This window comes from Megalops cyprinoides, chromosome 6 (genome assembly GCF_013368585.1).
Source record: "Megalops cyprinoides isolate fMegCyp1 chromosome 6, fMegCyp1.pri, whole genome shotgun sequence".
NCBI classification, from domain to species: Eukaryota; Metazoa; Chordata; class Actinopteri; order Elopiformes; family Megalopidae; genus Megalops; species Megalops cyprinoides.
Window position 1 is genome coordinate 38,828,262 of NC_050588.1, and position 25,913 is coordinate 38,854,174.

At 46.9% G+C, this 25,913-nt stretch overlaps 3 protein-coding genes across 4 annotated transcripts; 1 reads left to right on the plus strand and 2 right to left on the minus strand.

Moving 5' to 3' along the window:
- The first annotated feature begins 7,303 nt into the window (after positions 1–7,303).
- Positions 7,304–10,173, plus strand: ppcs (phosphopantothenoylcysteine synthetase). 2 transcript variants are annotated; one of them, XM_036531093.1, is made up of 4 exons: positions 7,304–7,324; positions 8,275–8,826; positions 8,912–9,015; positions 9,295–10,173. In XM_036531093.1, exons 2-4 carry the CDS (start codon positions 8,289–8,291, stop codon positions 9,616–9,618), a joined length of 966 nt encoding a protein of 321 aa, XP_036386986.1. In that variant the 5' UTR covers positions 7,304–7,324; positions 8,275–8,288; the 3' UTR covers positions 9,619–10,173. The 2 variants fall into 2 exon arrangements, with proteins under 2 accessions (XP_036386986.1, XP_036386985.1); XM_036531092.1 differs by having other exon boundaries at positions 7,320–7,345.
- Positions 10,174–10,272: 99 nt separating this feature from the next.
- On the minus strand, positions 10,273–16,508 carry utp3 (UTP3 small subunit processome component). Its single transcript, XM_036531091.1, has 16 exons — positions 16,209–16,508; positions 15,564–15,651; positions 15,392–15,448; positions 15,084–15,140; positions 14,647–14,761; positions 14,388–14,456; positions 14,019–14,140; positions 13,371–13,523; positions 12,965–13,036; positions 12,541–12,581; positions 12,108–12,204; positions 11,484–11,621; positions 11,214–11,350; positions 11,057–11,114; positions 10,819–10,926; positions 10,273–10,608 (listed from the first exon to the last, which is right to left on the minus strand). Exons 1-16 carry the CDS (start codon positions 16,223–16,225, stop codon positions 10,519–10,521), a joined length of 1,419 nt encoding a protein of 472 aa, XP_036386984.1. The 5' UTR covers positions 16,226–16,508; the 3' UTR covers positions 10,273–10,518.
- A 2,061-nt stretch (positions 16,509–18,569) lies between these two features.
- Positions 18,570–25,227, minus strand: fam83e (family with sequence similarity 83 member E). Its single transcript, XM_036531915.1, has 9 exons — positions 25,155–25,227; positions 24,125–24,890; positions 23,500–23,646; positions 22,101–22,225; positions 21,557–22,009; positions 20,584–20,640; positions 20,126–20,393; positions 19,409–19,630; positions 18,570–19,080 (listed from the first exon to the last, which is right to left on the minus strand). Exons 2-9 carry the CDS (start codon positions 24,593–24,595, stop codon positions 18,871–18,873), a joined length of 1,953 nt encoding a protein of 650 aa, XP_036387808.1. The 5' UTR covers positions 24,596–24,890; positions 25,155–25,227; the 3' UTR covers positions 18,570–18,870.
- Between the last annotated feature and the right edge of the window lie 686 nt (positions 25,228–25,913).

Below are 25,913 nucleotides of genomic sequence, written 5' to 3' on the forward strand. Positions count from 1 at the left end.
GAGGCCAGGCAGTGATATGCTCTTAAATTCAAATTTCAGAACAATCAAGTGAAGCTGGGCGCACTTTCTCACCTCATCCTGACACATTTACCGCCATGCATGTTAATGAAGCATCTCAAAGTTTATGGACAATCTACCGAGAACTTCGGCAAATCAGGCAATCAGCAGAAACTGAGGCAGCTGTTCTGTAATTAAAAAGCCAAATTACTCTCAATCAACAGCATTAAGCCATCGCACAAATAATAATGTGAAAAATCTGCTCAGGCGGCGCTCATCTTTATGTGAATGAGCAGAACTGGCAAAATAAAGGAACAAGTGATGCTTCCATATATAAAAATCTTTTACATTCAACCCTTGATCCCCACGCTTTGAACCATGTTATTTTTACATGCGACAGAAACATGTAGAAAAACCGCACGCTCCAGATCAGACCGCTTTCCCCCTTATTAATAAGGACACTGACAGCGATCTGCTCGATTTGCAGTTCTGCTTCTTCCATATATTTGCATAAAGTTAATAGATTTGAAACACTTTTGATCAATAGTAATTGCGTGTTACATTGGGGAGTCTGGTGGTAATAAAAAGCTGTAATTATGCCATGCTCAGTGAATCGGGTTTGAAAAATGCAATTAATCCCTCTCCCTCACTGTCACAGAGCACCGCCTGCCCCTCGAACCCCTGACTCAGCCCAGCAAGCCTGCTACAGACCGCAGGACGCCTCACGCAGCCCAGCACCCTCCCAACACGACAGCATCAGCAGGTCACCCCGAAGCTCAGCACGGAGGACGACAGGACACGCCCCTGGAGACGTCTCTGATAAAAAGGAGCCAGTAAAGTAATTCCTCCCCGGGTGTGATAAGACCTGCCGCACCTCCTCTGTGACGACCCCCCCCCAGGGCGGCCCTGTGGGTGGGAATGATCTTACGCCCTGAGAGGACTTTGGAAGGGTGCATTCAGGTAGACCCCACCTGCCTGATAAGTTACAGGAAGGTGAGACTAGGGTGGGTGGGACAGGGTGACTAAGATGAGGTACAGAAAGGATGCCAGCAGGTTTGGGTGAGGTACAGAAAGGATGCCAGCAGGTTTGGGTGAGGTACAGAAAGGATGCCAGCAGGTTTAGGTGAGGTACAGAAAGGATGCCAGCAGGTTTAAGTGAGGTACAGAAAGGATGCCAGCAGGTTTAAGTGAGGTACAGAAAGGATGCCAGCAGGTTTGGGTGAGGTACAGAAAGGATGCCAGCAGGTTTGGGTGAGGTACAGAAAGGATGCCAGCAGGTTTAGGTGAGGTACAGAAAGGATGCCAGCAGGTTTAGGTGAGGTAGAGAGATGGTGCCGGATGGAGACGTCACCCATACCACAAGTGCACTGATGCATCTCAGCCCTTCTGATGTATCCGTTCTCCACTGGTCCAGCCTCCAGACAGTATCAGTACCAATCCCAAAAACCTCGTCCTGGAAGCCACTGAATAATGCACTGCTACCAAGGACCCAGAAAACAGGCCTGCACCTTTCGACTCCATTCAGACAGGTAAATGTGATCGGACACAGAGGCACTGACATCGGAGGGGAGACCGTGACCTGCAGTCACCTCTCTCTGCCTCCGTCTGACCCCTCATCACTTCCAACTCAAAGCCGCCTGCTTTCAGACTGTCTGCAATCCGCACAACCCCACCGTGACCACATACCATTACCCAGCATAATTCTGTAGCCGTATCACATGATGGCACCGTAATAAAGCAGAAGGGCTGACAGGAGCTATGATCATTTCCCTCCTCACTATAGGAGGTGCTGATCAGCATAAGACACAAATAGCACCAGCTCAGAGCTTCCCTGTCATATCTGTCCATCACTAGATGTGATACATACTAAACTTTAATTGGCACCAGTCATTAAGCAACCTGGGGGTCACCTAAGGTAAGCAGGGTCTTTCTCACTGGTCTGGAAGCCACTCCTGAAACACCCAAATGCGCCAACCTGTCCCACTTGCTCCCTCTGATATTTAAACACTGTCGCAATCCTGACAGATTTTATAAATACAAGCGATGTTATGCGACAGAGGGAAAGCATCAGCGAGGTGTCTTTAAGTGCTGCTCAGACAACGGGGCCAGTCTTCAACCAGTACGCGAAGGGAAATGATTCAGTCCACAAAATGACTAATTAGCACGGAAATAATACTTTGTCTTAGTCATCAATACACCACGTGCAATCTCGCTTTAGTCGCCAGCGTTAACCCTGCTCGTTAGTTGTCTATACTAGCTAATTTGCCTAGTTTACAAACGTTATATGATAAAATAGAGGTGACAGAGAAGTGTCCTAATGAGAAACGGCACAATCTTGTGCAACCACCATCTCTCTGGGTTATGCAGCTGCGTAAATTAACTAGCTAGCTAGACAGCCACTCATCAAATACGGTCAGGTTACCCTTATTGCCCAGCTACATATTCAACATCAGCCATTACTTCATTCGGGTAGCTAATCTCCTCCAATGTCAAAACACTGGCTATTCACCCGCCAATGGGTTTTGCCATTCTGACTGTCAAAAGTTGTACATGTGACTACCCAGCTTTCAGATACCTCGCCTAGTAGGTATTCAGATGCTGCTCACCTACCGTTAGATCATCGACGCGAGAAGGTAAATTTGTTCAGTTCTATAATTTTTCCAGACATGTGTCTACGGTTGCCTTCCATGTAGGAGAAAATGTCAGACGCTACCTAAAGCAAGCAGCAAGACAGGACAGTGTGTCTTCGGCATTCCAGCACCGGCTGTAAAATCAGACACACACACACACACACGCAAATACGCCCACACCGGTGTGTTTTACCGCGAAGTGTCTACCGGCGACATTAGAGGAACTATGCAGCCACCTAAAGCTTGCTTTAGATGGCTCGCATAATTACCTTTTCTAGTGTTTGATCAAATGCACTGTTACAGCACCTATACAGATAGGTTGCTACAGCAGCAAAACAAGCCTGCCAACTTCCCTCCCAAATGTACAGTGGCTAAACAGCTAGTCTAACCAGCTTCTGAGTGCGATTACCTAACTAACGTTTGATAACTTAACTACGGCTAGCCAGTCATCGACTGTGGCTGGCCAGCACCCGAGCAAATGTCTAGCTAGCTACAGCAACCATGAACCAAAATTCACAATGTTAATAGCTAGCTAGTTAGCCAACTACACGTGTGGACCTAGCTAACTAGCTAGCCATCATATCCTACTGACACGGTGGGTATCTAGACCACCCAGCTCCTGCGCTGCAAACTGCATTAACTTGCTGAGCCATACAGTTCAGCATGCGAGACATAGCTAACCAGCAGATGCATTTTTTTTACACAGTTCAAGCACTGGAGATGTAAAGACACAGTGGCCTAGCCAGCAAACTTACCCACCCACCGATGGTGTCCCCCCTGCGACTGTCTCTCCAAAGTGAGAGGGGAGTGGGAACTGTCAAGGCCTGTCCGCTGAACTCAATCCCCGGAGCTCGAGTGAAGCACACTGCCTGGCGAAAGGCGCTCTCCTCCGGGGCCTCAGTTCAAATCCGACGCCGTGTTTTGTGAATGTTTAGCATGCGAGATAGCTGCTTACCCGGGGGTAGCCAGCTAACCGTTAGCTATATAAATGCTCGGACCGGTCCAAGTTCGTGACAGAACAATAGTCCCCTTTCCCCGTCCAGCTCTCCTTCTTCTTCCCCGAGGAATGTCTGTTCCTCCCTCCGACGGGTGCGGGCGCCCTCTGAGTTTGTCCCGGGTTAAACCCGCTTCGCCCTCTCCAGTTAGTCTGTCGGTTTAGCTTGTTAGCCTGATGGCTAGCCTTCTCCACCGACCCGTCCGCTTTCCTTTCGACAAGCGAACATCCGGGACCCGCTCGCTGGCTCCGTCCGCCGTCAAGCACCCGGAACTACTTCCAGCGCCAAGCCGGAGCACGTAGCAGATCAGTGCAAGCGGCGCCAGAAGCAGCAGACATCCACATTCGCACAATTAACTAGCCCACCCTGCCAGTTTCCAGCGCTCTCCCACACTCACGCCTGTCATTCCGATGTGTTTAGCCTAGGGTTGGCCAGCTTGAAGCCCGCCCGAGTCCAGTGCGTGGCCCCTTAAGTGACCGCGATAGAAAAAAAAAACAAAATTGATACTTATTGTATGAATGATATCATCAGAATTACGTTATTGGGTCCCCTGGACTACATAAAATTCAGTATCAGCGTAAACAAACACGTGGGCGCTCTTATACAACGATCAGCTTCACCCTAAGCACACAACGAGAGGAAAACTAGCACAATTCCAAACAGCCATTCCATTTAACAGTTCTGAAAACCTTTTCATTTTGGTCCTTTAACAACAACACTAGTAAATCCGGTAGATAGTGGCTCCTGTCCTGTATTAGGTTTACCGCCCCTTCTTTAGTTTTGTGTGTGTGTGTGTGTGTGTGTGTGTGTGTGTGGCTCTCTTTAAAGGTTACTATACCTTCAGTGGATTTTTTCACAACTTCCCTGTGGGTGACTATAATCTGTGGACAATATAATATGAACAAAAAAAAAAAAACATTTCCGATTAACAGATAACTGAATAAATAACTGATATGAGAACATACAGACACCAGAAGAGTCTGTTTTTGTCAGACCTCTAAGGGAAATTTATATCTACCGCAGTGAGATTTAAACCATGATAGTGCACTACCTGAAATTGCATTATCTATTTTAGGTGTTTAATTTGTTTTATCATGATCATATTAATTCATGAAGTTGATTAGGAAAATATGAAAGCATGATTGTGTGAGAAGATGCCGGGAGAGGAGTCTCTGTTCCTCGATCGCAAAAAGTAAACCATGTCTGACAGCTGACACATGTAATCTAAATCACAGGCTTCACCTGTGCCATTGAAGAGACTGCTTAAAAGCCTGGCCTGCAAAATCCATGGGAATATTCTGTGAGGAACAGATAGCACAAACACATTCATAAGGCATATCGCTGTATCATTTAAGGATAAATTCAGTCATTTCTGGGGAAGCTTTTAAGAGCCATGATGATAAGTTCTGTGTTATTTGAGTTCATCGGCAGGAAACTGAACGTTATCACCTAGTTATTTATATCCCACAGGCCCATCTATAATTTCCTGAGCGCTAATGCTTAATTTGGTTTTATTGTGACAGTGGGCGTCATCAGCATTGCAGTGAAATTTGGAAACCCCCATGCCTACAGATAATGATGATGAATGGTAGCATATATAACATGAAAAGAATCCATCAGAAGGCTGACCCTTGATAGACTGCACATTTAAATCTTGAAAGGTCAGTGTAGTCTTTAATGTAGTACCTACCTGACAAGCAGCACTTGATAGCAGCACTGATAATACTTCACATGTCATTGCACAGTTTGGAGCATTTAATTTGTTTTTTCATGATCATATCAGTCAATGAAGTTAAATAGGAAAATATGATTACAAAATATGAGTACATCAATATTGATCATATATCTTGGCGCCTTTTTCTCTCGCTGAAAATACTTGAGCCGTGATTGTGTGACCAGCTCCATGCTGTCCATCACAGAGGGAGTAGCTCTCTACTGCCCCCTGCTGCTCAGAAGACAGAAGACACCCAACCAGTCTTCCATGTCAGATACCTGTTACTCATCAGTCTTATGGGCTCCAGTACCTTCTGTACACAAAACATCAGGAAGTGCCAAAGGAGCCAGGAAGGCATGGGTCTGGAAAATCCCACCCATCATTTATCAGTAATGCCTTCCCATCCCAGAATCCCATTCTTAGGAGCCACACCAGGGCATGGGTCTCCAGCATTGCCAAAGTCAGGTACGACAGCTCTTCAGACTCTCACTTGCTGGACTTCATCTGAAACAGACTGCAGGTTCACGGGAAGCGAACTCAGTCAGCATTTCAAAGTCTCTCAGCTTGTGGAGTCAACGTCTGAATATGATGCCAGCTATGACACAGCCTGACCCCATTTCAGTGACTGTAGAAGCAGAGCCAAGGATCACCAGATGGCCATGAACGCTGATGATTATATTCCTGTCTCAGGAGGGTGGTAATAACATGTTTCGTTTTTTGATATTGCGTGAGAGCCAATTGTTGAACTACAGGGGGGCAATCAACTGAGCACAGAAACAATTCAAGTGGTGAATTTGCATCATTTCAGACGTACATATTTAACCTTTCAGGTGCAATTCATCAAAACCGGAGATGACAAAAAAAGCTTCTGTAGACAAAATTGTTCAGTAATTGTTACATTGATTATGTTCTAGCTCTCATTTCTTACCTTTAAAGTAAAAAAATGCTCAAACTTTCTTTCAAAGAATGAAGGAAATATTCCACTGATTGTGATTCTTGACCAGGTCCAGTTTCTAATGATCTGATTCTACCTGAAAAGGTTATGTTTTCCTTGTTGGTTTGAAGTGCTCCCTCCCCATCCAGAGCAGTTGACTCAGAGTAGGTAAAAGCTAAGAAAATGCACCTGGACAGATGGCTCTCACCCCTCGCCAGGTGTAGACAGTGCACGCACACATTCTGTCAGCATGATTAAGAAGGATTAAAGAGATTAGTTTTTTCAGTTTTTAGCAGGAAATAATTAGTGATATTGACACCAGGGTGATTCCAAGAATCCTCCGGTACTTATTTGTGAATGGACAGATCTCCTGTCAACCTGCAATTACTGCTCAAAGTGATAGAGAGAGAGAGAGAGAGAGAGAGAGAGAGGGAGAGAGAGAGAGGGAGAGAGAGAGAGAGAGAGAGAGGGAGGGAGAGAGAGAGAGAGAGAGAGAGAGGGAGAGAGAGAGAGAGATGTTTTTTGATTTGCTCTGCTCTCAGTGACCTAAATCTGAGACAGAAGAAAGCAATGAACATTCTCTGTATAAAACTGCAAAGTGTAAACACATGTTTAGAATTTGTCAAGCTGGGAGAAATTGTCATCAGACTGCTGCATTTACTGCTGACATAATTAATGTGGCATCAGAGAGGAGCAGCCATGTGTCAGGTCACATGGGCAGAATGTTGCAGTGTGCAGAACCTCTCAGCAAAGGAAAGCTAACTTCACCGGTGCGCTTGTTGGCCTGAAATCAAAGCACTTCTTCATAATTTCAGAGGCATTATTTGCCTCAGTCATTACAGTAAGTTTCATCCAAATCCCTTCACATCTTCTTAGCTATCCTGTGTAAACACAGACATTACGACAGCCACACAAGGATGACAATATAGTCTCCGCTCCATCTACTTCTAAGGCAGACACTTGTGGATGGTGTTGCGTTGCTGATTGGCTCTGCGGAACTCATATTCGCAGCTTTTTCACCCGGACGGTTTCCAATTGACGGACCAAAGTTTCGGTGAGAAGCAGGTTGTTAGAGGTAGCAACCTACACCGATTCTTATGTACTTTTTGAGTGAATTAGCTGGCTAATAAGTAATTAAGATGATTATGCTAATGGCTAAAATGTTGGCTGGGTGTCTTACTTGCAAACGTAGCCTGGTAGCTGTGTTTCAAATAAATGTTGTCAGCAAACATTCGAGCTAGCTACCTAGCTGCCCTTCTTTAATCTCCGACAAAGATGTCCTACTAATAGCAAGCAACTTTACGCAATCAAGACGCTCGTTTGTTTTTTTCTTTTCTTAGCTGTCTGGCTCGCTAGCTAACTAATACATTGTATTCCAGTGACTATGAATTAGTTAAACTTCAAAAACGAAACACATCTTGCTAGTGACAACAAACTGCGTCTTCACACTGATTGAGCAATCTATTGTTCAGTTATCTTCCTTGCCAAGGGCAGTAGCTAACATTCGCTAGCTGACGTCGGCTATATATAGCAAGGCTTTTCAAGACAATTCTGCGGTGCCATGCTAAAGACTCCAGCCACCTTGCTACCTAACTAGCAGATAACCTCATATGACCATTTATAGTAGCTAGGTAGCCCTAGGTACAATACCTTAGTCAATGCCATTAATTGGCAAGACAGGCAAGCTACGTTGAGATTCTTTCAGCAAAGTGTAGGTGTGATCTTCTTGTGTCCCTTTAATATATGAAATGACTGTCTGGTCTACCAGTCTTCCGTGCTGGCGGTAAATCTGAAAGAAACGAGTGAACTGAAAGTCGTAAAATCGCTATTTAGTCCAGGAAAGGCTGTATTGTTGGTGCCTTTCACACGGTGCACTGTTGGCATCGTAGTACACAACTGACATGTTATTTCTGTTCATAGTGTGAAGAAAGTAGCGTAAAACCTCTGCCTTTCAAACACCTTCCTCAGCCCTTTTCCTGTGGTAAGGCGCGTGTCTCCTCTCAGACAGACAGACCCACATGGCAGGAGCAGAGACCCCAGCCTCTCCCACGGCGGAGGGCAGGCTGGCGGAGGAGTTCGCCGTCCCGTCCCAGGTGGAGGCGGTGAGGGCACAGATGGCGGAGTTCGCCCAGCGGCACGGCTCGGCAGGCCGCAGGGTGGTTCTCATCACCTCCGGGGGCACCAAGGTGCCGCTGGAGTCCCGCACCGTGCGCTTCCTGGACAACTTCAGCAGCGGGCGGCGGGGTGCCACCTCCGCCGAGCACTTCCTGGACTCGGGCTACGCCGTCATCTTCCTGCACCGGCACCGTTCCCTGTACCCCTACGCCCGCCTCTACGCCGGAGTGAACCTGCTGGATGCCCTGCGGGTGGAGGGGGAGGGTGAGGGCGACTCAGGCCAGGTCACGGTGGACCAGGGGGCGCTGCCTGGCATCGCCGCCGTGCTGAAGCGCTACGCCGCAGTGAAGGAGGCAGGGCTTCTGCTGCCGGTGGAGTTCAGCACACTGTCGGAGTACCTGCACCTGCTGAAGGCGGCCGCCCAGGCTCTTAGCTCCATAGGTGCGCTCCACTGACACCCCCAGGCACAGAGGGTTAGGTGCAGGGGCGCAGAGATCTAACCTTCCTCTGTTCGTTCCCCCTGCAGGGTCCAGCGCCATGTTCTACCTCGCGGCTGCCGTGTCGGATTTCTACATCCCAGCGTCCGAAATGCCAGAACACAAGATCCAGTCGTCTAACGGCCCCCTGCAGGTGAGACTCGACCCAACAACCCTGCCATGCCTGAAGCAGTTTGCTGCCTAACACAAACCAAAGATTGTTTTGAGAAATGAAACTCGGGGACAGTGCTTGAATATACATTGGAGCTGCCAGCCTTGCAATGGCTACCAACTTGGTATGTGCTGGGGACATCCAGCTAAACAATCAACGTTTCAAATGCTTTGAGCTTTTTTCACCTGAAAACAGTAAAAACTAATGACCCCAGTGGGATTACCGTGTTATAATGGAGACGCTCTGCACTGTGCCCCGCAGATCAGTATGAAGATGGTGCCGAAGATGCTGTCCCCGCTGGTGAAGGACTGGGCCCCGGAGGCCTTCGTCATCTCCTTCAAGCTGGAGACGGACGCCTCCATCCTGCTGGAGCGAGCCCGCCGCGCCCTGGACACCTACAGGCACCAGGCAGTGGTGGCCAACGTCCTGGACACGCGGCGCGGCTATGTGGTGGTTGTGACGCCCAGCACGCGGGACGAGCTGACCCTCACCGAGGACGACATCCACAGGGGGGTGGAGATCGAAGAGAGGATAGTCAGCAAGCTGTCTGCCGCGCACGGTGAATTCATCGCCAGACCCCGCTAAGGCACACCTGCTTCTCCTCCCAGCAAGGTGGAGACGCTGGGCTCCTCCCCCTCCCTCTGAGACTGAGGGGGCGGGGCACCAGAGGCCACCAAAGGTCTGGCTGGACAGATGTTAACCCTGCGTGTCCCAGGTCTGAGCTCTGGCCTTTGCCTTTACTGAAACCTACTGTGATGGAGGAGAGACTTCAGGAACTCCCTTATGGGCAGAGCATCCAATCACTGAGTAACGAGAAGGAATAATGGTTTTTCGCAGCATCACACTCTGCCCCAGATCAGCCAGTCACTGACTGCATGGTGAATCTGCTCACCCTGGGGTTCCTGAAATCTCACTGCTCCATCACGGCTTCTTACAGCTTCATCTCTCTGACTGATGCAAATATACATGTTCAAAAAGTAGATAACGGTACAGCTGGACACACAGTCATCTTGAGTTTGAGAAAATCTTTGCCATGTACTTGTAGTCATGCTTAGGCAACATGTGGAGATGCTACAGATTCTCTGTAGCTATGTATTTAGTTGCAAGAGCAACACAACATAGGAACTTTCCAATAAATGACTTTTGGAACATATTTATGTAATTGTGAAATTATTACATGTAATCCATGAGGAGTGTGCATCAACACTAAAATCACACATGATTAACATTTAACTTGGGTATTAAACAATAATGTAAATAACTAAGCAACAACTTTTATTTAAAGGACTCATGAGTGAAATTCAAGAGAACTGCAAAACAGTCCATTACAGTTCTGTTCTGAAAACACAGCTGTATAAACGGGCCTTTTTCTGGTTTTACTTTCCACAGCTGTTCCCAGCGTTACTCTCAGAGATCCGATCTGTCTCAGAACAGATCCCTGTCCAGTTCCACGTTCTTTAAGTCTTCTGATCGCCGTCGGATCCGTTACTTGAATTTTGTGCTCTTTATAACTCCGGCGCGAATACCGGACCATTCTCCACTGTACTTCTCTTCCTCCTTACGTACCTCTCGAACCTGCAACACAACCACAGTCACCCTCACAACTCGACATCAGTGAGATTCAAGAGCATAAACATTTGAGTAGCCCAACTATTAAATACTGAAGCAATTAACCTGTTCTTTCACAGGCTGACCCATGTCATTAATTGACCACCTTTTTTTTTAAAACGTGTAAGTCCATTTAAGAGGTCAGTGGAATTTTTAATTAAACAGGTGAGCACTCACCTGGCCCTTTCTGCGGATCTTGGCGCGACGGAATTTCTCCCTGTGTTTGACACGCGGGTTTCGATCGATCTTCTTCCTCTTTGGTGTCAGGCCCCTGTTCTTGGCCATCTGTAACATCACATAAAGCACACACATGCAATCAGTGTGACAGGAACAGAATATTCTAAAATGCCAGAGAATGCAGGAGATACAGCCGTGTACAAACTATAACAATAACAGTGAAGCGTAATCTCTGCACCTGGTATGTAATGCCTCTCTTAGCTTCTGGGTCCAGCTCATCCTCATCTTCCTCCAGCCTGAAACAAGAAACAATTTAAGCTCTGTCTACTTCGTTCCCTCCATTCCCTTTGGCACGTCAGTGAAACTGCGCCCCCTACTGGCCAGCCTCCACTCACTCTTCCTCAGGCTCTGCCTTGCTCCTCTTCAGCTTCAGGCTCGCCTCTTGCTGTTTGTAGAAGCGCAGGGCCGCCTCCTCATCCAGGTCTGAGTCAGACTCCCCCACGGCCTCTGCAGAGCCGGACTCTTCCGCCACCTGACACACAGCACAGGGTTCGAGAGGGATCAGCTGAGTCGCACAGAACCCCGACGCACAGCACACTCTCCAGGAGGGCTCGGTTACAGCAGACTGAGCAGGCTGAGCTGCTCCGGTCTGTCGACTGCCTTACCGTCTCCCTCCTGCCGGAGGCGCTGTTGTGCTTGCTGCCGGTGAGTCTCCTGCCAGCCTCCTGCTGCTGGGCTTCAGAGAGCAGCTGGCGCATCTGCGGGGCCAGCCTGGCATCCACCTCTCCCAGGTCATTAATCAGCTGGAGGAAACGTCACAGGACAAACCCTTTACCTGCTGTACTTCCTACAGGTAATACACTGACAAAAAGGAGCCTCAACATATTCCTAACACAAGCATGTGCTCCTCGGCGAATACCAGTTTCTACATGAAAACTACACAACAGGAATTTGTATAGAGCACTTGTTGGTGACGCACTTTCAAGAATTTACAGTTTTGCTCACGCAATGTGTTCTCTCGATTTCTTTCCCCTTCCTGTTGCTCAAGTAGCCTTATTATATACACTATATTATATGTATCTTATTTTGAGACTCACTCACTGGTTAAGAGCTTCTGGCAAATGACTACATGTAAATATAGTATCTAAAAAAACCACACTGCTTTGCGGATACACTATGCCTTCTACAAGGTAAAAGGTGCAGTTTGTCTTATCCCTGGAGGATGTGCTGAGCCCTCAAACCCATGGCAGCACAGCCCCCTTGACCTCAGCAGAACCCAGAGGACTCACGTTTCTGAAGGAGACAAGCCTCTCTATCACAGGGTGGTTCTGGGCTGGGACTCTTCTGGCCTTCAGCACCAGGTAAAAACTGATATTTGTGCAATAGCTGTAGGGATGAAAAAAAAAAATATTGATTAAATCACATTAACGTGTGAAAAATAAACAATACCCATCGCCCCACACTCAATTATTTGGCACTGAACTCCTGCATTCCCAATGACCTTTGCCCTAAATCCCACATTCTGACGAGATGATGGGTGGAGAGTGTAATCTGATTCTAGATCAGAGACACTCAGAGTCCTAGGAATCCTGGTCTGTAGCCGTTACACAGTCCCTTCTCAGACTGGAAGGGTCAGCTCCTATTATGCTAACATGCATTAAGGATAATAATCATGATTAGAATGACACATGGACAGTATTAACAAGGGACAGCTGAACTTACTTCAGATATAGCTGCTGCTTGGTCCGGAGGTAGTCTGCACCCTGTTGAGAAAGAAATGTAGTGTGCTGTCAGAGACATGCTCCTGACGTAAAACACTGTTACAGAGCTCTGTGATGAGGACCCTTACACCGAGCTGTGTTTAACGAGCCAAAGTAAAAATAGGTACAACATCACACAGGTTGAAGCTGTGCTATGAGAAGTTATTTCATTGATCAGCAAACATGCTTTTCCAGGGCTAGTTGCATAATATTTACATTCTACTTATTATCCATTTATAGAGTCGGCTGTTTGCTGAACCAGGCCTGGTTAAGCTGCTCAAGTGCACAGCAGTGTCTCAGCCAGGATCTCCTGCGGCTGCCTAGTTATAGGCCCAGTTCCGTAAACACAGTGCCACACTGTGGCTACCTTTCACACAGAACCTCACCTTCCCCTCCGGGATCCGCCCATCTTTCACCATCTCTAGGAGAGGCTGGATCTCATCCCTCAGCTCTGTCAGCTGCAACGACATCACCACCAACACCACCATCTCCATCATTGTCATCATCATCATCCTCCTCATCATAAGCAACATCACCATCATCACCATGTCCATCATCATCATAAGCAACATCACCATCTCCATCATCATCTCATTCACCACCACCACCTCCACCAACACCACCATCATTGTCATTGTCATCATAATCATCATCATCATCATCCTCCTCATCATAAGCAACATCACCATCTCCATTATCACCATGGTCACCATCATCGTGTCCATCACCATTACCGTCTCTCTCATAGCGAACCTGGTTAACCACACTCCGCTTCCTGCGTGGTGTCCGTACCTTGGCCTTGAAGTCCTGGATGAGCTCCAGCAGCTCTGGAGACTCCTTTTTCAGCAGCTTCAGCTTCTCCTTGTTTGACATTTTTTCCAGGTCCTTCATGATCTTCTCCTCCTTCTGTGGGGGCTTCTCCACCTCCTCCTCCACAGCAAACTCCTGCAGGGCATTCATGTGAGGCCCCACAGAGAGAACACAGATCAGGGAAAGTCAAAGAGGAAGCACACTGACCAGCACTGAGTACAACATCTGGCTTCCTGATGTCATAGCCTGAATATATGACATGGACTACACATGACTTCATTTGTAAAGATTAATCAACACATGCCCCTACGTATTATCCACCCTTAATAACATAAGTTTTACTCTCTGATGCTGTTTTTTAATAGTTGCTGTTTGGATATCTGTTGACTTAACAGCATGATGTGTGTACTTTATTTTGCAATGCTTGCATAATCCTGCAAATGACGACTGTTCTCATACCGGTCTATTCACGCAGTCTCATGAAGCTGAGTTCGGTGTGTGTGAATTTTTACATGTTATTGTAACAAATGCCCAACCTGTCATGGTAGATCAAGACAACTTCTGTGATGACAGATATGTAGAGACAGAGAAGAAGCATATAAATCTGCAGCGTTGCTTCCCTGTGGGTACCTGGAGAAGGTGCAGGTCATAGTCTTCCTCACTGAGGTTTCCAACTAGGCGCCTCTGGATATTCTTCGCCTCCTGCTCCTCTTCCTCATCCTCAGCCTCCACCTCCTCTTGAGATTTCCCCTCTATGAAATATTAACCATCCTTCAGCAGGGTCACCAAACACCAAAACACCAGCGTGCTCTACAGAAAACAGCTCATCCATTTCCAGTGTCTAACAAATATTACAAATCCACCATTAACCTAAAGCCCACACATCACTGAGGTTTCCCCCCCATCCTGTTTGAGAGACACCATGCAGGCAGGTATGACACGATTTCAGTGAAACATGTTTATTCTGGTTTGGATGGACAAATTGGACAAAGCACTCACTGACGGCGACATAGTCAGAATCGTAGTACATCTTCTTCCTGAGTCCCCATGCCATTTCATTGGGCAGGTCTGGAGAAAAAAAATATTGTATTTTCACAGCAGTCATATGTTACCTCATTACAAAGTAGTGTCACTGTGTAACACAATCCTTAATTCTTCCATGGAAACAGTCAGACACGAAAAAACGTCTCAGTGTTTTTTCAACAGATGTGACAAATGTGAAATGAGATTATACTGAACATCAGCAACATCAAGTTACCATCATCCTTCTTTCCCTCAAGGTCACTGTCCATGTCTATCTCCTCCTCTTCTTCTTCCTCCTCCTCCTCCTCATCCTCTTCTGAGTCTGAAACATCCAGAGGCATCACCTCCTCCTAGGAAACAGAGGAAAAACCTCAGACTCTCTGATATCACAGTGCACAGTGTATCTCACTCTTTGGTAACGCTGCTTCTCTCTCATGGATAACTCTGCTGCTTTACACTCTGAAATCTCTTCACAGGTGCTGGAACAAATGCATCATAGCACAGAAATGCAAATGTTTAAAAAATTAAAATGTTTCCGCTGCAGTGCACACAGTAAAACTGTAACGTGTGTGTGTGTGTGTGTCTGCTTGATGACATAATTCACCACCAAGATGCACTGAGTTAGAGATGATTACCAGAGTGCAGCATCATGACTACAGCATCATGTCTCACCTCATCGGCGATGTCCTCCTGGTCACTGTCTGCCTGCACTCCCTCTGACAGCAGTTTCTGCAGAAATACATGCAATAACAGAAATAAGTCAGGGTCAGATCAGCAAGAAGAGGGGACATACAATCATTCATTCAGACTCCCTCAGGGTTCCAGTATCTTTTAAAGTGAAGCACTTCTGAAAAATATTTAAAATACATAGGACAAAAACACAGCTGCTCCTGGTAAAACTGTTACATCTGTTGACTTGATCATGGGCATCATATACAACACAAGTGGTCTTGAACCATTGATAAAACTTGGATACTGACCGAGATTTTCTTACTGTGAAATTCCGCAATCTCGTCTTCTACATACTTGGAGGATTTCTGTTGGAAGAAAAGAACAATTCTAATAAGTCTAACATCTTGAGAGTCCTGGTGATTGATTATTCATACAGATGTACAAATTCTGCACGTTACGCCTCGCCTTCTTCATACGCACCTTATCCGGGACTGGCATGTCCTTGTAGGCAGCGGAGTCGTCGCTGTCATACTCATCTGTCTTTTTCGGCTTTGGCTGACGCACTGCCCTGATGGAACGGAGGTGTAAAAAGTTCGATTCATTTCGAGAGAAGCCAGAACTCTCAGCATGCTTCACTCTGTCATGTAATATTTTACGAGATCCATCTTTCACTCATTTACATGTGTACCTTACAAGTGTGAGGGCATGAGACAGCAAACTGGGCTCAGACCGAATTAAAGCAGGAGCCGTACAACAGAGAAAAAAAAACACTGAAATGTTCAAATTATTCCTGTAATTTTCAGCTGTTGATCGTGCCAGCTTTCCATATCGCTGTACATACATTTACATTCCTTCGCTGGCTAAATACCTGGTTCCTAATTTATGCCGGGTATGTGGTTAGACAGCTAGCTAAGACACAAAGTTAGCGCTAGTATACAAATTGGTCAGACAGTTAAGTTAGAAATTAGCTAACCACGTAGCTAAGCCCATCGAGTGAGAAATAACGCACGTACAAACAAACCATTCTGGGTAGCTAGCTAACGTTAAACGTATAATGAAACAACAAAACCTTAGCAACATTTTCTGTGGCTTTAAAAATAATAATAAAAAACTGTAGCTACTTACCTCCGTGGTCTCCCCATCTTGGCATAGAAAGAGGTAACTTTGTCAACCAACTGTAGTGCAGTAGGCAGAAGTTAAGACTGGGTTCTGCAGCGAATTAGCTAGATTAGTTAAAATCTTGATGAATTTCACCAAAGTAAATAGCAGTCAACACGTGCAGCTGCTATGAACAATGATCTGCAATCCATTTTCCGGGGTAATAAGTCTAGCTATATTAACATGATGTGTTAAATATTAAAGCTACAACAGTCGGAAGGTTTACAATTGATGTTCTCCAGAAATGTGGAGAGCTGCGAACTTCCCCACGTGCTTCCGGTTTATGGTACGACTATCAAACAGTATCGGCTGGAGACAGTCGCCTAAATTCCATGGTTCCTCTCAAGCGTTAAACTTTCTTTAGAAGTCTGAGGATAAGAGTCAGGCTGGCAAATGATTTGGGGTTAAATGATAAATGTAAAATGATAGGCCTCCCCCAATGTGGCACCTGAACCCAACAAGATGTAATCAGTTTTGTAAATACTTGCCAAAGATGTCCACAATACTGAAAGGATGTGTGTGTGAGTTCAATATGACTTTGATACATATCTGTATATTGTTTGGTTCGCAGAACAGACACTTTCCCTTAGCAGTTTGGTTAGATGACCTCATAAGAACACAACATTTTCATTCCACAAGACACAACTGATTAAGAAAAGATTTTTAAGGGCCTTCCAGAGTTGCACTCAATTTTCTTGTGGTGTTTGAGGGCTGCCAGCTAAATCTGCCCCGGAGACTTAAATATGGCACTTAAGTGGTGCCTTTAAGGTGGTCTTTGAACCTTCAGCAGCGTGGTGAGGTTAAATCCTTCCTTTTTAATAACAACAAGATACTGTCATTTTTGTACTTGACACAGAGATCTTGTACTAACTGCATTTTTTCGACCCTTCTCATCAGAGGTGTCTCCCAGCATTCACCTGCTTGGTCAGGGCTCCTACCAGTTATGTTGTCAAAAAACAGAGCAGACTTATCATTTATCAGGGCCTCGGGAATGAATGTTTCCAAATTTGGCCTCTCCACATGGATCCTGGAGGCTATTATTACAGCTTACGGTATTGTAGGTTAGCCTTTGCCATGTGATGGTAGGGCTCACTCCACCCAAGCTGTGGCTACATTCTGGCTCAACTTCAGAGGAATTCTGCTCTCTGATATCAGCGGGACTGCCTCCTGGGAGTCCCCAGGGACCTTTGAGAGATTCTGCCTTTTAAACATGATGTCTGTGGCAGCTGATGTGGTGCTTTGAGTCTGCTTCACATCCTCAGTCTGATTCTGTGTCTCCGGTGCCTAGATCAGTTCACAAGTGCGTTTTCCTCTGCTTTGAACAATGGCATTATTTGGTAGAGGGAACTCAATCTGACAAACTAATCTGACAACCAATCTGAGCGAATCGTAGCAGCCTTTGTAGTGTTATCCAGAGGCCAGAATTTACCAATGCGGCCATTTTTCTAATCCAAGCTGACAAGGTGAACTAAGTGTAGGAGCTCTTGCAACTATATACAGAGGACAGGTTTTTTTTGTAGCTTTGCTCAATTTCTCTTGTTGCCATCCAATATTGCCAACAGACAGAATAGGGATTGGTTCATCATTATAGGAAAGGAGGCCCTCACAATACTAGAACATTCTCCCCTGTTACCAGATCTACTATGACATCTCACCTTGCTGATATCAAGAAGTGAGGGACAAAACAAATCTGAAAAAATGGGCCAGTTTAAGCTGAAAGAACCGTAGTGACATCTGTAACCTATTTTTGATATTTAGAAACTGCCATCATTTTGTGTCTGCTGTGTATTTCATGGTTTGACAGCATATGTGTAATCTGATGGAATGCCAGCCGATTTGTATATGTACATTAGTATGAACCATCTACATATTCTGACAACAAACAGATGGATGGTTGATTGCTCTCTGCAAGAAACATATTATGTGCATATTGTGTGATTTGTAGACGTAAAGATGTCAACAGCCACGGATGTAAACAGACAGAGGTTAAAAGCCTTTGTGTGCATCTACAGAATGGAGTGTGGTTTTCAACCAAACCCAGTCCCTGTGCCGGGATTCTTATCTCTGGATTCTAATCTCTGAATGAACTCTCCATTTGTTGCTGTCTTGTTGTGTTCCAGCACATAAAACAGTGAATTTTAATGCCACCAACCTCAGCCTATATGGACACAATGCCCCAAATATTCTTTTAAAATTGTAAATCCAAAGGGCATATTAGTTGCCTCTTATTACTCAGTCATTTCAATTGATTCAATGTCTATCAAAATTATGGATTGAAAACAATAAATAATAACAAAAACAGCAAGCATTCCATTGGAGATGCTGATTTATTTTTGAGTCATGTTATATGCTCTTTTTCAACTGAATATACAAACCTCATACTTATTCTTGACAAAAATCATTACAGTGCATTTGATAGTATGTCTATCATCTTGTTAAACTACTTTTATGGGTCTGAAAAATATAGTACTGCATGTACTGGTAACAGGCAGTAGTTACAGGTAGGGACCCCATGCAGAGTACTGTGTTTGATGTGCATTGGTCAGTGTATCAGGCATCAGCACTGAATCCTGATTTGGCCAGACTCTGTACTCCGGTCAGATACGCTCCTCCCCCTGACCCCCTCCCGTCACTCATCCCCCTCTTCCGTAGGATCTGGGTCACGCCGAGTCCTGTCCCACCTCCACTGTGGCCGCTGCCATTCCCCGCCAAAGCCGAAGCTGGAGCTCCGTGGCCGGGACGGGGGCAGGAAGACTTTTGGGGGTTTGGGAACCCCAGACTTTGTCTCATTGTTGCGGTGCGTCATCAGCGCCTGTGCAGGGGTCAGACGGGATGTGCACTGCCAGAGAGAGAGATAGAGAGAGAGAGAGAGAGAGAGAGAGAGAGAGAGACAGAGACAGAGGGAGAGAGAGAGAGACAGAGACAGAGGGAGAGAGAGAGAGAGAGAGAGAGAGAGACAGAGGGAGAGAGAGAGAGACAGAGGAAGAGAGAGAGAGCAGGAGAGGGGAGAAAGTCAGGGAGTTTTAGTACACCTCACCCCCACAGACACAGAAACACACAGTCCACCTCCTCCACCCCACCTCTCCACATACAGACCCACACAGCAGTCAACCTCTCTCCCACACTCACACACACACATCAGTAGTCAGTCCATTCCCTCTCCTCACATTGGCTTGTGACCTCCGTGGCGGAGTTGCCATGTCTGGTTCTGGTTCTGTGGGCTGCAAACTCAGGTCCAGCATGGACCTGCTGAGTGCTGGCCCCGCACTCAGAGCACTCCTCACTGGCTGTACCGGCCGGCCGAGGCGCGGCTGTAACCTCTTCAAAACATCACTGAGAGCGCTGCCATTGCCCGTCTGAGAGACGGGCACTCTGAGAATCAGAGGCTTCTGCAACAGAGAGAAAAACAGACAGAGAGGGAAAGAAAAAGACAAAGAGAAAAAGAGGAGGGTACAGAGAAAAGAAGACAGGGAGAGAGAGACAGAGAGGGCGAGGGGCAGGCAGAGACAGATTGAGACAGGGAGAGACAGAGAGAGAAAGAGCAATGAAAAATTATGTCTGTTATGTGTTCTGCTATTGATTAAAGTTCAGTTCTTGGTTAGTTACACCACTAGGGAGTCTGTGAGGTTGTTCCCCCCTTAGGAGAGAAACTAGTAATCAGTCTTGCTCTGGCTGCAATGCTATGTCCTTGAGACTGGATAGTTTATGTTCCTGTTACTCCAAGTAAAATTGCTAAACTTACCGACGGGTTCTATGTGTTATTACTAGCAATCTAATATTCTAAACTTCAGATCACACGATGTGGTTGTTTTATTTCTTTGACAATCACCGCCGTGAGACACACTTCCATAAACAACCAGCAGGCCCCTGGCAGGTGAGCTTACCTTTGGGGGTGGGGTGACTCGCTCACTGCTGAGGCCTGGGCCAGTCGCCTGTGGCTTCAGCCCTGTCCCCTCAGCACTGTCCCTCCTGAGGCTAAAGCAGAACCGCCCCTTTTCCTCATTCCTTTGCTGATTGGCTACAGAGGATGCGCACTCCTCCTCCACTGGCTGTATCTCCGTTTTGTGGACCATTGGCTTGATGATCTGCCTGTCGTCATTTTCGTGGAGTGTTTGCAGGGAGTGTGGTCTGTACAGTGCTCTGGGCGTGTCCCTGAGAGAGAGGACATGCATTGGGCTATGAGAGGAGCATCTAAACTGGAGCTCATGTCAATCAAATCCCTTCTGATTATGCATGCGTCAGAATAGAATCCCTACATTCTATTCAGCGCGCACTTTAGTGGATGTCTATATGACATGGAATTAATTTGATAGTATATAAATTCATAGCAGAATGCATTTACCGGAGAGTACTTTCATTGTCAGGGGAAACGCAGGTCTCGGTCGCAGATTGTTGTTTTCTGTTTAAACAAGATTTGAAAAATCAGTGAACAGCAATTTTATACATAATTCATCTCTGCCTGAGAAAGTCAGAATCTCCCCGCTGGGGAACGTTTCTTCACCCAAAATGACACAAACTGAAGAACCCCACCCTGGCAGGTGTATCGCATGTTCTCACTTGTAAGATGAGCGAGGTTCAGGCTGAACCTTACCTCATTCTGAAACAGATAAACATCAGTTACAGACTCTGTGGGAGAGTCACACAGGGTCTTTGCAAAGCACCTTGTACAGTGTCATTTGTAAGGCTGCTTGTGGCTCCTCTGAAACAGAATGTTGTGATTTTTTTGGACATTGGGATAAAGACTGCAATTTGTGTAGTGAAATGTCCAGATGTTACAGGCAAATGGACCTGTAACTTCTTGGATCAACTTTCATTGGCTTACCATGAAATTCACACAAATTCTCTATGTCATCCACTCATGGTACTCGATTATAATATCCACTCTCCTAGGTAAATTACTGTAAGCAAAAATACAGTTTTAACAGGGATAAATCAGAATCAAAGCTATAATGATGGCTTAAAAATGGCAGTGTAGCACAGTGGAAAGGAACAGCCCTTATAACTGAGAGGTTGCTGGTTCAATTCCCCGCTGGGGCACTGCTGTTTTACCCCTGGGCAAGGTATTTAACCCAGAATTGCCTCAGGAGATATCCAGCAGTATAAATGGGTAAAAAAATTAATTATTAATTAAATAAAATATGTTAAAAAAACTGGATCCTATGTAAGTCGCTCTGGATAAGAGCATCTGCTAAATGAAAATCATGTAATGTAATAATGTAATGTACAAACATTATGAGGTTAATGTAATGTCCATCGCATTGGGCGGTGCTGTAGCTCCACCTCCTGGCCTGCTTTGATGCAGTTGCTCCACCCACCTGTGCTGCTGCAGGTGCACCGGAGGGGAGCCTGGCTCACACTCCGCCTTGCAGGGCGGAGGCTCCTCCTCCACTGATGCCTTCTGTTCAATTTTTAAAGGAGGCAAGGCCGGCCCCTCCCCCTCCTTGAGTAGATTGACAGGGCTCTCAGGGAAGTGGTTCCTGCTGGTCACCCCGAGGGCCTCCCAGTCCAGAGGGGAGTCTGTGGGAGGTGGCGGGGTCACGTGACCGGGGATGTCCAATGGGAGGAGAGGGAGAATCTGGCGGTCCGTCCGCTCTGGCGGCTGCTGGACATTCTCCGCTCGCGTCGGTGGCTTGCCCGGCCTCCAGGTGATGGGGATAGGGGAGGAAGCCGCGTACAGGATCCGGAACTCCTGATCGAAGCACTCTGCCACCTGGCCACTGAACACCGTCACCAGTTGGCGGTGCAGGTGGGCATCCGCCCAGGTGGGACTGGAGACACACAGAGACTCCGCGGTCAGGGGATCACGCAGGGCCTGAGGTCACATTTCGGAAACTATGGTGACACACCTGCCTCCCTCACCTGTAGCTCCCCAGCATCACGGTGTCCAGGTCCACCAGTAGGAAGTTATCCTTCAGCTCCCCCACCACCATCCTTCCTTCCCGGGAACAGAACGTCCTTCCCCCCAAAACTCGCACACTTATATTCTGTGAGGCAGGAGAGAGTTAGAGGTAGTGGAGCTTTATGCACAGAGAAAACCTGTTGGCTGGATTATTAATGTTACGCAAGGGAACGTGATCTACAAATGCAAAGGGTGAGGCTCTCCTGATTAAGATGATTCATCTTAAAATAAGGCTCTTCTGAAGAGAGGACTGAGAAGAAGGCTCTTCTGAAGAGAGGATTGAGAAGAAAAGAATTCTGAGAATTTAGAAACAAGGTTGACATGGAGAGAATCACAGATCAATTGCAGGGCACCCAGCATGGCTCCTTACTCAATAGCACAACAGCAATCACCCCTCATGAAAAGTCACAAGCGCTCCACACAAAGTGTCAAATGCGGAGCAAAATTCCTAACAAATTCTGTGTTAATTGCCAGACACATCCACACTCTCACTGAATGCAGAACAACCTGTTCTGTCCTGTGCTGTAATCCCCTGGAAGCCTGTGTGCTCTGACACATTCCTGTCATTAACACAGCGCAGAAAAAAAAGCGACACTCTCAACTTGCTACAGTGTTACACACTGAGTTACGCGTTGGGAGTGCCGTGTTTCTTGTGAAACTGCATGCCTGGGACAACATTTTGGAGGTGCAGCGATTTTCGACCCCTCCCGTTGGAACCGCTCAACTGAGGCACAGCTGGTGAAATGATACGCGGTATTTAAGGGTTGCATCAGCGCAGTGACGTCAAACCAAACAATAGAGAAATTAACTATAGGACTGGGCAGGGCTCAAAAAATTGTAATTTCAATAACAATTAATGTCACACAATCACACAACCTCACTGTAGACTCTGCCTAGAGACCAAAATAAAAGTAGCATAATGTTTACTGTTATGCTTTGAATAATTAAGCAACTGTCTGTGTTTGGGTGTAGCCTATTTCAGCACAGAATCTAACATCAAGATTTTGAATAGCTCAGAATGTGCACAAGAATCAAGACCGAGAAGCTGATGTGAGAAATCAGTGAGATCTATAGCACTGGACTGAAAATGCAAGCTTTGAGAGGTAGAGTCTCCACCTGGCCCTGGTCCAAAAAAAGGTCTCACCACATTCAGTATCACTGAGAAAGTGTAAACTACTGAGATTAAACTGAGAGCCTATTGATAGGCTGATACACCATTCCAATCATTACAAGAATAGGAATCTGTGCACATTTTTTCTTCATCACATAGTGATATGTTGGTTACACTGTTTTCAGGTGTGTTGTCTGCCGCCGTGTCTGCCATTCCGTGATTCTCACCTGTGGGAGTCAGTTTCTCACCTGGTGCCTCAGCCTCAGTGGGGTGACGTTGTCCAGGACGGACCTTTGGTTCAGGATGATGTACACTGGGACACCCCGCGACGCAACGGCATGCAGGTCGCCAATCACCGCGCTGTCAGACAGCCTGTCTGTCACCATGGCAACCACCTGGTCAACACACGCACAAGTAAACCCCTGGCACCTGCTGCCCTCACAGCGAGGATGGCGGAATGTTACCATCACATGACCTGCAAGTCATGTGACCAGGCTGCAATTCCAGGCAAACTGCCTTTTTACATCTGCATTAACACAGCATTACCAAGAGACAAAATGTGTTTTAGTGTACCTAATTGGTGTGGTTGTTACACTGATTTTTTGTTAGACCATATTTTTATAAAGAATAACAGTATCTATAAAAATAGATAATCCAGGTGGCCAAGTTGACATAATGCCCTGCAAGCAGAATGTATCCACCATCAATGCAGAAATATAGAATCCTACAGAGCAGAACAAGCTGAACTGTTCAACTGGGGTTTCTACAGGATGCAAACCACTCTGATTGATCAAGGGAAGAACCATGACCTGGCCTGCGTTTAACAGCCACTATCACACAGTGCAATTCAAAACCCTGCCAGAAGGGGGCTACCCTGTGTGCTCCCTGGATCAGTCTCCTCACCACCTCCCGTATGGGAGGGGCCTGCTCCATGGGGGGGCTGGTATAGACGGTGGTCTGGGAAAACTCCGCCCATGTCTGTCTCTCTGGCCAGCCCAGCTCCAGGTCGGGGACGGGCGTGTCCGAGTGCACCGGCCAATAGCCGATGGAGAAATCCTGGAGCTCTGGGCTGCCCTCCCCCTCTGCCGCCTGGATCTCCTCCAGCGGGTCCTCGCTGCAGCGGTAGTCCTGAGCCCATCCGCAGAGCTGCTTGACTTCCTCCGGGGACAGGAAGGGTCCCAGCCGCTCCTGGTTGAGTTTGGAGTAGAAGGGGCCAGGTCCCGCCCTCAGAAGGCACTCCAGAGCCCTTCTCTCCCGCTCACAGTGCAGGAACTCTGGGCTGGACTCTGAAATCGGGGCAAAAACCACGTCCTCATTCAGACTCTGCTCCTGGGAGTTAGACATGGCGGACACACTCAGGCCTTGCAGGGGAGTCACTGAGGGAAACCAGGAAAGTCTCCTCTATGAGGACAGAGAGCGATCCACAAAGATCATCACACAGATCTCAGAAATGGTGATTTATAGTTAAAATTATATCAGATGATCCTTCACACAGGGTGGATATTCCGTTCACAGATCACAGATGTATAAAAATTGACGGTCTTTGACTGCAGGGCGTTCTCTCAGGATTCCTCATGGCTGCGATCAGGACAAACCCACAGGTTCAGGAGCCAGGCGGAGCCTCGGGATCTGTGAGCACCTGAGACGGAAAGCACACCTGATCAGCTCTCACAGAGAGGTGAAAAATGTGCATGTTTTCAGACCAGACCACAAGGCAAACAGAAGCCAAGGAGTGTGCCGCTCAGGGAGATAGCGAGGGACGGAGAAAGGCAGGGAGCAGAGGACAATGGAGGCAAAACAGAAGAGAGAAAGTGAGAGAGAGAGAGAGAGAGAGAGTTTGTGGATAAAGAAAAAGACAAGGCAGAAACAATACAAATGAAGACAGTCACACCTGGCTGCTCACCTCACGCCTCGGCTCCATATGTACCTCTGGCGTCTTCCAGCATGTCACTGTCATTCTTACCTTTCTCCTCCCCCTCTGAGACCCCTCCTCCTTCTCTCATCAGCCACGCTGTGTCCCAATCTGCTTCTGGATTTGAACCTGCAGGATGCTCTATTCCCTCATCCCTGTTTCAGTGCTCTGCTTCACTGGCCCTCACAGGTCCTGAGCTCACTGTCACAGTAAAAAAAAAAGCCCTCAGTTCATCCTAGCTGTCTCTAAATCCTTCTTTCATCGTAATATTTAAGGTGTTCCCTGTATCATATTCCTGCCTCCTTTATACCCATTATTCCGACACTATGACCCTGAGAGAGTCTCTCTTTCACTTCAGACCTCCTTATCAGCGGCGTCCTCGCACTCGTCCGTCCGGACTGACGGGTCTGGAGGTGGGAGGGGTGCCAGACTGGAGCTCGTCTCAGCTGCAGGTTGCAGCCCAACAGGAGCTCCGGCTCCATACTGCCACCTACCTTCCACAGCCTTCAGCAGTACTGCTACCTGAGGCTGATGACAACGGCCAGCAAGACAGAGAGACCCTGCGGGTGTGAAAGGTACCTGGCCATGTGGTGACAGTCCCACATGTTACACTCTCTCACCTACCTGTGTGTCGAAGGCCAGGAGAGCTACATCATTCAGCAGCAGTCACATCCACCAGGGCCTGTGACATCATCAGCTGTCACTCATGTGTGAGTCTGTGGTTTCAGCATCTCATAAGAAGCCAGAAAA

What these genes read in the sequence shown, in the direction of transcription:
- ppcs (XM_036531093.1), top strand. Translation starts at nt 8,289, where the DNA reads ATGGCAGGAGCAGAGACCCCAGCCTCTCCCACGGCGGAGGGCAGGCTG. An exon ending in CCAGGCTCTTAGCTCCATAG is followed by an intron (nt 8,827 to 8,911) that starts GTGCGCTCCACT and finishes TTCCCCCTGCAG; the next exon opens with GGTCCAGCGCCATGTTCTAC. An exon ending in CGTCTAACGGCCCCCTGCAG is followed by an intron (nt 9,016 to 9,294) that starts GTGAGACTCGAC and finishes TGTGCCCCGCAG; the next exon opens with ATCAGTATGAAGATGGTGCC.
- utp3 (XM_036531091.1), bottom strand. An exon ending in ATGACCTGCACCTTCTCCAG is followed by an intron (nt 13,524 to 14,018) that starts GTACCCACAGGG and finishes AATGCCCTGCAG; the next exon opens with GAGTTTGCTGTGGAGGAGGA. An exon ending in CCTCCGGCAGGAGGGAGACG is followed by an intron (nt 11,351 to 11,483) that starts GTAAGGCAGTCG and finishes GCTGTGTGTCAG; the next exon opens with GTGGCGGAAGAGTCCGGCTC.
- fam83e (XM_036531915.1), bottom strand. Translation starts at nt 24,595, where the DNA reads ATGTCTAACTCCCAGGAGCAGAGTCTGAATGAGGACGTGGTTTTTGCC. An exon ending in GAGTCACCCCACCCCCAAAG is followed by an intron (nt 19,631 to 20,125) that starts GTAAGCTCACCT and finishes TCTCTGTTGCAG; the next exon opens with AAGCCTCTGATTCTCAGAGT. An exon ending in CACGGAGGTCACAAGCCAAT is followed by an intron (nt 19,081 to 19,408) that starts GTGAGGAGAGGG and finishes TCTCTCTGGCAG; the next exon opens with TGCACATCCCGTCTGACCCC.